General features: G+C 39.8%; 1 protein-coding gene across 3 annotated transcripts in view; it reads right to left on the bottom strand.

Moving 5' to 3' along the window:
• COL14A1 (collagen type XIV alpha 1 chain) overlaps positions 1 to 12,737 on the bottom strand; it is a 202,731-nt gene that overhangs the window by 24,654 nt on the left and 165,340 nt on the right. For all 3 annotated transcript variants that reach the window (XM_081070910.1, XM_081070912.1, XM_081070911.1), the window contains exons 41-42: positions 8,803 to 8,856; positions 8,202 to 8,273 (exon numbers count right to left, since the gene is read on the bottom strand). In XM_081070910.1, the coding sequence (XP_080927036.1) occupies positions 8,202 to 8,273; positions 8,803 to 8,856 (126 nt within the window). The remainder of the gene's footprint in view (positions 1 to 8,201; positions 8,274 to 8,802; positions 8,857 to 12,737) is intronic.

Raw genomic sequence — 12,737 nt, forward strand, 5'->3', positions numbered from 1 at the left:
CATTGAGTAAGTTGTTCACATCTTTCCACACTACACTCCACTCTAGGAATCATAGTCTACTGATTCTTCATAATTGATTTCACAAATCTCTGCTGAAGAGTTGAACTGTTTCAATTTTATTTTACTTTTAAAAATAGCACTCAAAGGAAGAAAAAGATCTTCTAACCTAAGAGTTCAAGGAAGAGATGAGGTCTGTGAAATCCTACAGCCCCACTCAGCCTTCCGTCCAGATTAATAGCTCGCGATTCTTTCTTCCTGATCATGGGAGCCCCTGCTAACATGAATTCTCAGGTGAATCATTATTTTGTTTTGTAGCTTAGCTACTCTTTGACCCATAAGAAGCTTTACCATTACCACAAACTGTTATACTGAAAAAAACAATGGTGTTTTCAATGTTTCTGCAATGAAATCACACTTATAATACAAAACATGTGTCTTTAAAAGAATTTCATCTTTTTTGTTTCAACTCTGAGGCAGTGTAATAACATTTACAACATTTTTATAGTCTCTACCAAAAGGATAGTGGATGGCATTTATAGATGAAATTGCCACATTGTAAGACTGTTCTCAGTCATTACTAAATCTCAACAGGTCCCAAACCAAACTCAGCATCTTCTCCAAAATCTCTATTCAGTTAACAATCACCTAAACTCAAAATTCTGGGTTCACTTCATGGTGTGGATATCAACTGGTTCTCTGGAAAAATAAAATGCCCAGACTTGTAGTGTTTGCTGCTACTGGAGACATAAATACTTCTACGATAGCTGATTTCAAGCTGCAAATGTGCTGCCACTGAAGGTGGAGTTGAGAAGGGCAGTGAAGCACGTCTCCTAAACGTACATACACCTAAAGCACATACAAGCCAGCTTGAGCCCACTACTGGTTCTTTCCTTTTTCCTTCCTTCCTCTGCCTCTTACATGTCTATTCCACACACACACACACACACACACACACACACACACACACACACACACACTTTTTGCACTGCAATTTCTCTTACATCCATCCCTTCTCTTCCATTAACCCACCATCTCACATTGGAGCATCTGCAACTTCCTTCTAATTAACCTCCCTAACTAACTAAAGACCTCCCTTCCAGTTCACCCTCCATACAAGCACTAGTTTCATCTTTCTCAAATGCTACCAGCATACAACTTAGAAAGCTCAGTGACTATTGGCTCATGGCAGCTCTTCTTCTATTCACAATCACTCAGTGATTCTTAGACATCCATGTGACAAAGACAAAGTCCTCGCCTTAAAAGTGTTTGGTTATTTAGCCCCAACTCCCCTATCTCCTACTCCTCAAAATTATACTTTCTCATGCCAGATCTGGTCTACTCAGTGCACGAAAATGTGGAATGTGAGAAAAGTATTAAGCATAAATCTTGTCAATTAAGGATCAACAGTAGAAATATTCTAATGCAGTACTTAGAGCATCAGTCATTTGACACTAAATTCTTATTCTTTGTGTGTATTTAACGACAAGTCAGTGCATGGACTTCTCTTTTCCCTATGTAGATGGCAAGATCTCTAAAACTGAGAACCATAATTTATCTTAATGTTTCCCAAACCACTTAGATTGTTTCTTGCATAAAATAGTCACTCAACCATTCAGCTAAGGCCAATATTACATTAAAATATTTATCGTAAACTTAGGACTGTTGTCTTCTTCCTCTGGCCTTGAATTTCCTTTTGTTTCATTAATAAAATGAAAAGAAAAATTTAACTGACTTCAACTGTTAAGTGTAAATCTACCCTTTAGTGTGTTCTAAGATAATTTTCCAATATTACACATGAGATTGATAATCAATGAAGCGCAAGAGAACTTAATTAAAAAAATATACACTCACTCATACACACAATGGTAGAATCTTAGTGTTGGGCATATGGGTGTTCACTCTAAATTATTTCAATTTTGTATGTGTTTGAAATTTTTCATACTAATATTTTGGGTAAAAAGATATAAGACATGGAATCTGCTAGCCACTTAAACGCTCTGAGTTTCTTTGTAAGATGAGACCATTAAGTTAAATGGTCTCTGGGGTCCTTTATGAGGTTAACATGCTAGTATCTCATAATGCAGTCATTATTTGGAACGAGGTAACACAAGGGACAGAAACTAATGAAAAATACCAAAGCTGGACTTGCAAGAAGTATCTCAGCCTCCACAAAGAAAGCAGATCCTCACTATTTGTGACTTCTTTCAATGTAGAAGTTCAATAAGGCATTCTGTCTAGCTTATGAACTTATCCCCAGGTCCTAGGAATATGTTTGGAAGATGTCAGGTGCTCAAAAATATGTGTTGAATGAATAAATGAAAGGCTGAATTTCACTTCAAGCATGGGTGGCAAGCCAATCTGTGCTTCATTTTAACTGCCTTGATTGAAAAAAAGAAAGAAAAATATTTGATATACTCAGGCTCCGGGCATCTAGATCATTAGAAAAAGAGTTGATTCTGTTAAAAGTACCCAATTTTCATTATATAAACTTTTTGCAAAAGATTTACAAGGCACCCTCCCTCCCCCTTGGGGAAATAAATATACATGCCATGTCCTCTTCCCTCATTTCTTAGGCTTCACAACTGGACCTAAAGATGCAGTAATGGCCTCTGGTAGGTCTTACTTGAGAAAAGAGCTGCTTATGTCACCACAAAATAAATCCTTAATGGAACCAGCTTTTCAAGCATTAGATGTGAAACAAAACCAAAAATCAGCATACCAAAACAAGTAAATATTTCACATTTTTAATATATTAAGAAACTCAATACTAGTAGTTAATATTAAGCGGCTTTTCGCATGTCCCAAACCCTGTTCTCAGGGTATTAACTCATTTAACCCTTCTCACAGCCCTATAAGATGAACTCATTTAATGTTCTAGGACTCCTTGAAGATAAACTCATTTATTTTGTGTAACAACTTTATGAGATATTATTTCCATTGTACATATAAGGAAAGTACTGCATTGAGAGGTTAAATAGCTTGCCTAAGGTCACACAAGAAAAAAAACACAGAAAAGCTGGGGCCTAACCCAATCATTTGGAATCCCGAATCCCCAGTTCATTCCACAGCGGCCAGGACAGAAGACACCGCTCAACAAACTTGCTAGCCAATAAAAACTTCTATTCCAGTGAAGATAATATGTCCACTAGCTAAACAATAATAAAAAAGCAAACATACATTTCCCCCAACCTAACTCTAGTAATTCAAAATTAGGTTTCAACTTGAGTCATTTCTTAAAATCCATCTTATCGTATTTTTATTTCTGAACCAATATACTAGCTGACATTTCCAGGCTAGCTATCATTGACTGAATGGGCTTGTCTGAAACGTTTCAGACTTAGAAACAGGAATTATAGCACAGACCTGAGTGATAAGGTAAGTGGGCAGCAGCAGCTGTTGGCACCTTCTGGTACCAGGGATGGATGTGTTTAATCAGGACTGAAATTCTTCAGCCTCAGCCTCACCATGCTTGCAATTAAGTAGCTACAGCACAGAGCTAGGCGGTCTCAGTGAAAGATTCATTTAATGAAATATCTGTATGGCAAGAAGTTAGTTTTAGTCCAACTCTCTGACATCCTTCCTTTGATTTTTGCAAAGGAAAACAAAAACAAAATAAAAATTCCTGAGCAAATGAAGGCCTGTAAGTCCACAAAAGTATGCTTTGTGGGAAACACATCTTCCCTGCAGATGTAGGCCAGAAAAAAAGTGGCACATTTTCCTTTAATTTCAGGAACACTGGAAATGTAAAGAAAAGAAAATACAGTAGCTACATTCATAGATTCAGAGAATTTTAGTGCTGAAGGGAAGAGGAATAATTTCACGGTCCAAGTCCCACATATTAAAGATGTCTGTTAACTAAAATCAAAACATCCTAGCTCGGCTCTACAGGTCTTCCATGCTCTGACCCCCAATCTGTAAGAATAATTATCTAATACTCTCCTTACTATCAGCCTAACTAGACTGCGGATAAATCCTTGTTCTCTCTTTCTTTTAACCAATACTTAGTAAGTACCCTCTGTGATACTGGGCTGGGGTCTAGGAATGAAAACATGAGTATGATAAAATTTCTGCCCTCAAGGGACTCTCATTTTCAAATGGACACTGACAGATGAACTATGTCAGCCTGAGGAGGGGAGGGTGACCTCACATGGAAAGGGCACGGTTTTAAAGAAAGAATAGCCAGGAGCTCACCAGGTGGAGAAAGGAGGAGAAAGCAGCCCAGACAAACAAAAGAGCCTCCCAAAAGGCAAATAATAAAATAAAATAAAAAATAAAACAAAGTAAATTGTGAAACAGTATGACATATATTTGGGGAGCTTTAAATAATTTTGCGTGACTCAACTCCACCTGAAGGCATGATACAAGATCAAGTTGGAAGGGAAAGCATGGGTCCGTCATGAAGAAGGGCCATGTATACTTGGCTGCATATTTGGGACCCATCCTCTGGGAGAGGGATCCACTGAGGAGATTCAAGCCAGGGAATGACATATCAGAATAGTACTAGAAAGATCTCCTGGCAGTTGGGTAATGGTCCAGACCAGGGCAGGAGCAGAGACAAGAGGGCCAATTAGTTTCTTGTGATAATCTTGGTGAAAAATGAAGAGGGCTTGAAATAAAACCGTGGTTGTGGCGATGAAGCAAGAGAAAGAGTTGAAAAATAGTGAAATGTATAAAAGAGAGGGGGAGCCCTGTATTTGCTCTATGTTTATTCCATCTATGTCGGGGGTAAATCACACCCACCTTGCAAGATCTCATTGAAATTCTGTCTTCTGCAGGCGCTGCTCTTCCTACACCTTCAGCTCAGGGGTACCCTCCCTCTCTCTGTCTCTCTCTCTCTCTCTCTCTCTCTCTCAGTGGACCTTTGATAGCAACTTTCCCCCTTTCCCTTAAGGCATTTCTCACTTTCTGCCCTTTATTATACCCACTTATATTAAAACAAACAAACAAAACAAAAAATCATTTTCTCTAGCTTGTCCACTAACGTAGAAAAACCTCTTGGTATCTTTTGTACGCCTCAGAACCCTGTTCCCCTCATGTTTCTTATACACATTGTGGCTACTCAGTAAACGTTTTTAAAGGAATGAATTAGGCAACTGGTGCCCTGAGAGGCAGGATCAATGGCTTAGGTGATGAGGCTCTCACAGCTAGTTCAAATCATGTCAGGGCCACATCTAGAACGCAGGTGTCCTGACTTCTCATGCAGTATTCTTTAAAAGATGGACCTACTACTACCTATATTGGTTTCACATTAAAGACATGGCCCCTCTTCCATGTGCTTTATCATGGGCTGTACCCCTGCAGGGAGGCACTCCATTTTAGCCCACGCTTAAACCGCGGGTAGGAATTCTGACCGCAGAAGCAGCAGTGTACATTCCACCCTGGGAAGTCAGCGGCTGAAGGCAGGGTACATGACAGCAAGCGTTCCTGGCACTGACTGTAGGAAACATGCTGTTATTTTCAGTGGGGCAGTCTGTCTTTCTTGGTCTCTTTCCCTGCTGCCTTCCTAGACAGACATCCATGGGAAAACAATCAAGGCCTTACACCATGACACTGAGTCCGTTTTACTAGTCACGCCAGTCTAGCAGCCAGCAGGCACCTGGTTGCTTGGGGCCCAAAACACAAGGAAAAGTCTGGGCTGGACCGTTCAGAGAACCACTGGCTTTTGAGTAGATCCCCAAAGCCTGCGGTGACATCCCTACCGAGTGTCTGTGAAAGCAAACAAAATGGCTTCTGTCTCTGATAAAAATGCCATCAGGGGCCCTTTTCTGTTGATGCAGAACAAGCAAAGATAATATTATTAGCAAGTGTTTTACTTCTGGAAAAACGTTTATTGATATTTCTGCATGCTCCACATTTAGAGTCTGTTCCGGAGTTTACAAAAGGCCTGGTGGATACACAGGGCAGGGTTGTTTTCCAAAGGTATTCCACCTCTCACTCTACCCCTCATGCACCTCGCTGTCCCCTCCCAAGGTCTCCAGAGCCTGTTCTTCTTTCTCATCCCATCCCTCTTGGATCAGGACCAACCCAGCTTGGATTAAGGACAATTAGTTCTAGGAGATGTCAGGAAGAGTGCAACGTACAAGACCACCTCATGCACAAATACGTTTGTTTACTGTCTAACCAAATTAAATAGTGTTTGTTTGTTTGTCTCATTTCAGGATGCCTCAAAGCCTTTGATGTCCTAAAATCTCTTATGACTTTCTGGGAAACAGATTTTGTATGCACTGCCTCTGACACTCCTTTAACTCGAAGCCCTTGCTCTCTGAGCCCTGCTGACATATTCTGGAACTTTTGTTCCCAGGAGCACATCCTGGCAAGCAGACTGGAGACTGGTACCAGCGATCATCTCTTTTTCTGGCGAGAGAAAGCCTAGAATCCAATGAGTAGATTAGTTTTCAGTGAAAGGATGGTGGAGACAGGAATGCACGCGTGTGTGTGTGTGTGCGTGTGTGTATGTGTGTGTGCATGCTTGCATGTGCTCACAGATGCTGGTGTCAGGGCATGACCATACTTGGTAATATTATTTTGGATTAAAAACAAAAATGTGTGAAGATAAAGCAATCGATTTTCTTCTGTGATCCATTGTCAGCTGGATTTGAAAAGAACGGATCTAAAAGTGTTTCGAACAATGACAATGTATTTGGAATAAGTGTATTCTTGTATGCCCTAAGAGGGCATTCTTAAATGCCCTAAGGAAGACATTTATTTGTGTGTGCAAATTAGGGTGTGTTTGCTGAAATCTGGAGGCATTTTTTATATCTTCTGTGTGTCTGCACATACGTCATATGAATCGTAGTTTAGAAAAGAACACTGAGGATGAAATAATTTTATTGAAATAATTTATAAAAATAAGGAGTAACATGACTGGGTAGCTAGAGGAAGAGAGGTGTCTTTCCGAATAAGAATCAATGTTTCTGTTATGTCTTGTTCACTGTGGTAGGCAGATAAAGGCCTCCCCAAAAAGTGTTCATGCTCTACTCCCAGAATCTGTGAATATATCACCTTATGTGACAAAAGGGACTTTGCAAGCATGACTTAGTTAAGGATCTTGAGGTTATATAGGGAGATTATCTAGGGCTATCTGATGGCCCAAATGTAATCATGTTAAGTCCCTAAAAGCTAAGAACCTTTTGGGCTGTGTTCAGAGGGAAATGGGACAGGCAGAAGGCTCAGAGACAGGCAGTATTGCTGGCTTTGAAGATGGAAGTGGGTCATGAGCCAAGGAATTGGGTAGTCTTCAGAAGCTAGAAAAGACAAGGAAATAGATTCTTCCCTAGAACCTCCAGAAAAGGAAATGCTAGCACCTTGACTTGACCCCAGAGGGGGCCGCATCAGACTTCTGACTTACAGAACATTAAGGTAATACACTTGTATTGGTTTCAGCCACTGAGATTGTGGGAATTTGTTACAGCAGCAATAGGAATCTAATTCGTTGACCTCTCCTACCTTCCCCCTTCAGATTTCACTGTTCCACAAATTCTTAGCACGCTTGCAGTAGCATAGACATTGATATATCTTGGTTATTTTAGTTTATGGATACAGACTGAGTATGTCACAGATAATATCAGAATGCTGACTAACACCTACATCTAGAAGGAAGATGGCAAAGGTGGCTTTGGAGGCCATGCAATGGAACTGCCTTGTTTTACAGATGAGGAAACAGGCCCAGATCTGCTCATTTGTTTCTCCCCCCATCCTACTCGTCCCGTGCCCATTGATCATATTTAAACACCAATTTAAGAGATTAGAAGCAAAGTGGGAAATAATTAGTTCCATCCACTGTGCTTTTATTCCAACACCCTGATTCTCTTATACGTGAGTATGTTTTAATGGGAAATTCTGTCTTTCTTGTAGAACTTAAAAAAGAAAAACCTATTCCCCTTCTCACTTTCACTCATGCTTGACTTTCTCAGAACTTTTCTTATCCAGGAGACAGGTCTGATGAACACATAACTTTTGTACCCAATCCCTGTAAGAATGGCATTGAGTTTAGTTAGCCAAATACAGAATAACAAACAATGGAAACATATATGTATATATGTCTTTATCCTAGGAGCTTCTTTGTTTTCCTTTATAGATTCCCACAGCGTCTAACATTGAATAAACATTTTTGACCAACAGAGATGCTGGTGCATTTAAACACTAATTAACCAGAGGGATGACCGGGCAGCCATCCTGACTGGCTACTGCTGCATACTCACAGGTGGTCCCAGGGCACCTTGGGGTCCCACACTTCCTGTGACCCCTGGGACTCCGGGAGCTCCAGGAATGCCCTAGTAGAGAGGCAGGAAGATGAAGCAAAGGTGAGGATTCCCTCATTCTCATTGAAGACAGCCAGCTCTCAAAGAGGAAACACACACACACACACACACACACACACACACACACAGGCACAGGGATAGGTCCCCTCCCCCTCAACACCAAGACTTTAGGATTCATTGCCCATTCCTGGTCCCTCCCAACTACCAAATAAATAGGGAAGACTTTTTTGGTTTTGTTTTTGAGAAGTTGCCACACTACCAGTCAGGTGTAGTTCTTTCAAATTCAAGCCTTATCCATGTCTAATAAAAACTGTATCAATGCAGGTGATCTTGTGGCAAAGTTGCTCAGAGATAGAATGGTCAAGCCATGTGGACATATTATTTTTAAAGCATGTTTTAAGAAGAGTTTTTTTCCCCAAAGTTTGAGTTGTTACACTGTAGCAAAGATGGCTGCCTAGGTGAAATGTCTGTTAAAAGAAAATCCCTCAAAAGAAATAAAATGCTTTAAAGCAGAATCCCAGTAGTTTCTGGAAATACTTACAATTGGCCCTGGTGGTCCTGGAGGGCCAGAGGATCCATCTTTTCCAGGAAAGCCCTGGGGAAAAGAAACACAGTGTGTCGGTTGCTTTATATGGCTTTCAGAAGAGATGTACCTAACATTTAACATTGGGGGCCCAAGTCCTGTCATTCGCTCTGAACTTCCAGGGATTCACTGCTTTTAAACTCTTTATGGGAATTGTTCTTGGCAAGACATTTGTGTCTATTGGCTCTATGAAATTGTCCAGAGTAAGAATTTCAGGTGTAAGAAATGGTACACAAACTTAAGCAAAATCTTGTTCCCAGAAAATATTTTTATTAAACCAAGTATAACAAAGGAGAAAGGAGATCCATTCTTGGTAATTAATGATCAGACAAAAAGTATGGATTCATGTTTTTCATGACCTAAAAGACTTTTGGGGAGGGAATCCCTATCATAGGAATCCATGGGAGTATTAATTACAAATTGGGAATATCATTACAAATTGGGAGTTTATTATTACAAATTGGGAGTATTATTACAATATCTGAAATCCTGTGACTCTTCACGGGTAGCTTGGAGGAGAATATGGGGGGACTTCTGGATGCAATTACACAGTTTTGACTGCTGGGCAGATTTGTGGAATGTGTGTCATCGTGGGCTTACAAATGGGTACATATTTGTTTCTCATTCCATGTTACAAAAGTGTAAAACAGCAAGCAAATGCTGTTCTTTATACAAATATCTTTGTACATCACTGAGTGTATGTGTTATTTTTATGTGAGTGCTAAAAATATTTAACAGCTGCAATGACTTACTCTTAAACAGTAACAGTTCTTCTTAATTGTGAATGCTGGTCTTTTCCATGAATTTCAAAACATGAGAGAAAATCTTCAATCTAAATTTTATAATACGTTCATAAAATTTTGTTCAAAATATCACCTCCTATTACATGGAGAAGTGCACTTTTCGTTTTGTCATTTGTTTCCTGTTGGAATAATCCATTCCCATCCTGAACCAACTCAGACCAACCTCTCCCAGCCTCCTTGCTGGCCTCGCGCAATTCTGTTTCTAAAATTAGAAAAGTGAGTTCTCCTTTGCACTTATTGCTCATGGAAGTTCACCTTCTTAAGGCTTCTCATCCACATTCACATGACTTCTTCCTACTTCAAGGCATCAAATAACAGAGAGTGTAAAGATGAGGTCAGACAAAAGGAAATGGTTCACAAGTTGGGACAGAGAGTATGAGAGGTGGCATGAAGAGGGAGTAAGATTAGAATGTAGGAAAAGCATTGGTCAGCAAGATCCTTTCATCATGCTCTCAAGCTAAAATACTAGCAAGTCCTAAAACAGATAAGAAAGAGAATTCTAGAGTTCACCAATATTTATGGTTTTCCTTTTCTGCCTGGGCACAGTGTGAGGCTATATTTCCCAGTCTCCTGTTCCAGCAATTATGTTGGAGCCATAGGGCTGAATTCTGGCCAATGGAAAGGGGCCAGTTCCAATTCTGGCTCATAAAAATTTCCCATGGGCAATCCTTCACTTTCTGTTCCTTTTCTGTAGCAACTTTAGAGGCCACATGTGGAAGTGGAGAGTGTCCCAAGATGGAAAGACCCTGAGTCAGTCCCAAAATGATTACACGGAACAAAGATCAGACATGTCTATTCCTTTACTTTGCCTGTTGACAGCATTGGATTGTGAATAAACAATACACTTTTTAATTTTTTATATTTTATTTTATTGCATTAAACCATTTTAATTTAGGGTTGAGATATTGTTTGTTATAGTAGCTATTCTATACTAATATACAAGCTAGTGTTTGTTTTTTTTCTTTTTACTACTACTTCTCTTGTGCCATTTCTGTTAGTCAGTTACACGTATTAAGTCAGAGAGCTGCAGAGACAGACCCTGATGCAGATTAAGTCACACACACACACACACACACACACACACACACACAAACACACCCTTCCTTGGATCTGGTAGCTAGACAACAAAAAATTAATATTAATGGAAGTTGAAAGAAATCATTTTACATGGAATTAAATATACCACGTCCAGGAAGAAGAACATACAAAAATCAGAATATTTGAAAGATAAATGAACTCTAGAACTCTTCCAGTCCAATTCCCTCATTTTATTAGTGAGAAAACTCGAGATTTACAGAGGTTAGGAGACCTTACCATAAAAAATGGGGGCGGGGTGGTTTTCAAAAATCTACTTATTTTCTAGGTGAAGTTTACATAAGGAAAAAAAAAACAAAGTCTGCACACATATTCAACAACTTAAGGAGACATGTTTAAAACGACAGCTTTTGCTTCCTGCCTTAGAACTCTTCCAGCACTGGATGGGAAACAAGTGTGCAGCCATATACAAGCCCACACATGACACATGGCCATCACAAGTGTCCCAAATCCAAACTGTGCGGCACTGCTGCAGGAAGTCTCCCCCGACTTTTTTCCAGGTGGTGCCCAGAAGGGAGGCAAAAATCTCAAAAACAAGTGGGCAATTTTATTCACAGAAGGAGGCAAGCCATTGCATGCTTTCTTAAAAGAGGAAGATCAGCAGGAAGTGACACATTTACTCCCCGCTTGCAATCATGTGGAAGGAGTTTAAAAAGCAATGAACTGTCAGGACTCTCCTCCATGGTGGGACCATAAGGATACTCTTGTGAACAGTTCTGAATTCAGTAGATTTATAGATACCACGTGTGTATCATCTGGAAAGGAAGATGAAAAAATGTTCTTACATGGGAGCTAAATTTGGCACAGAGGCTGGTATTTTAGTGTGGTCATATCCAAAGACTAGAAATTTTTTTTCATTCTATCTTCTCCTACCTAAAGAGCATCCTGGGAAGCTGAGATTGATTTCTTCCTTTTTGATGGTAGAAATAATTATGTTTCAATCATTGTTCCATTGCCAACCTTTTCCTAGCACATTGCTGGTACATAGGTACTAATAAAATGTTTAATTTGAATAAAATTGAGTCTCCTGGAGGAAGTACTCTGATTCGCATGTTGAATAAATAAATATTAATCTCAGGTGTAATTAGTCTGGAAATGTATAGGGCCGGGGGGAAAGGTCAATGTCAGTCCTCCTTGTTCGTGAAGGCTCCACAAGTAGGGAGGAACGACATAGGGAGTCGTTTATCCTCAGAAGCTGAAATTTCATTTCAGCGAATATCTTATGGGTGGTTTCCTGGAAGGAGAGCCAGATATTGTGCCTGTGATTCATAGAGGCAGGGTTCTTGGGAGAAACCTTTCAGGTAGTGAAAGGAAACAGGAGAGGGCAAGGGAAGAGGTTGGGTGAGAATTGGATTTGGCTGAAGTTTGGTCTCAGCCTGATCCCATGGGAACTCTGGAGTACGGGTGCTATGTCAGCATTGGCCCAGCATAAAGTTTTATACACCTACGTCAGTTAGTCATTGACTGGGACCAAGATGGCATTTCCAAGAGCAATTCTCTATAAAAGGAGCAATTGTGAGTTGATAGCAGTCAACACCTATGGTAGCTGGAGGATGGAGAACACCTGCTAGATAAAGGGGATCTGATCAGGGTACCAACCATAGCCTCTCCAGTACATTTGACCCTAGCACTTTCTTTCATGGTCTGTGATGAACAATTGAGTATTTTTCAATATAATAGCTCAAGAATAAAGTTGTTCTTAAGGTTACTAAGAGTTACCTGTTTCCCTTATTCCAAATTAAACTTTTGTTTTTACACATTATTTTTTACTAAAAGGATCTTAGGCTTAATATCATTTTGGAAACATCATCAAATCCACGTTTTCCCCCCAAATTTCTTCGTAATCTTAGAACATAAAAAATTCACATTTTTTGCCATGTAGTTTTATTTTTTAACTGTTGAGTTACACTGTTTAATTTACCTTCTAAGTGTTTTTACTCATCAGCCTCACATTATTAAAAATTATTTGCAGACCTACTATGTACGGGCACTCTG

The sequence above is a fragment of the Rhinolophus hipposideros genome (assembly GCF_964194185.1).
Source record: "Rhinolophus hipposideros genome assembly, chromosome: 13".
Classification (NCBI taxonomy): domain Eukaryota; kingdom Metazoa; phylum Chordata; class Mammalia; order Chiroptera; family Rhinolophidae; genus Rhinolophus; species Rhinolophus hipposideros.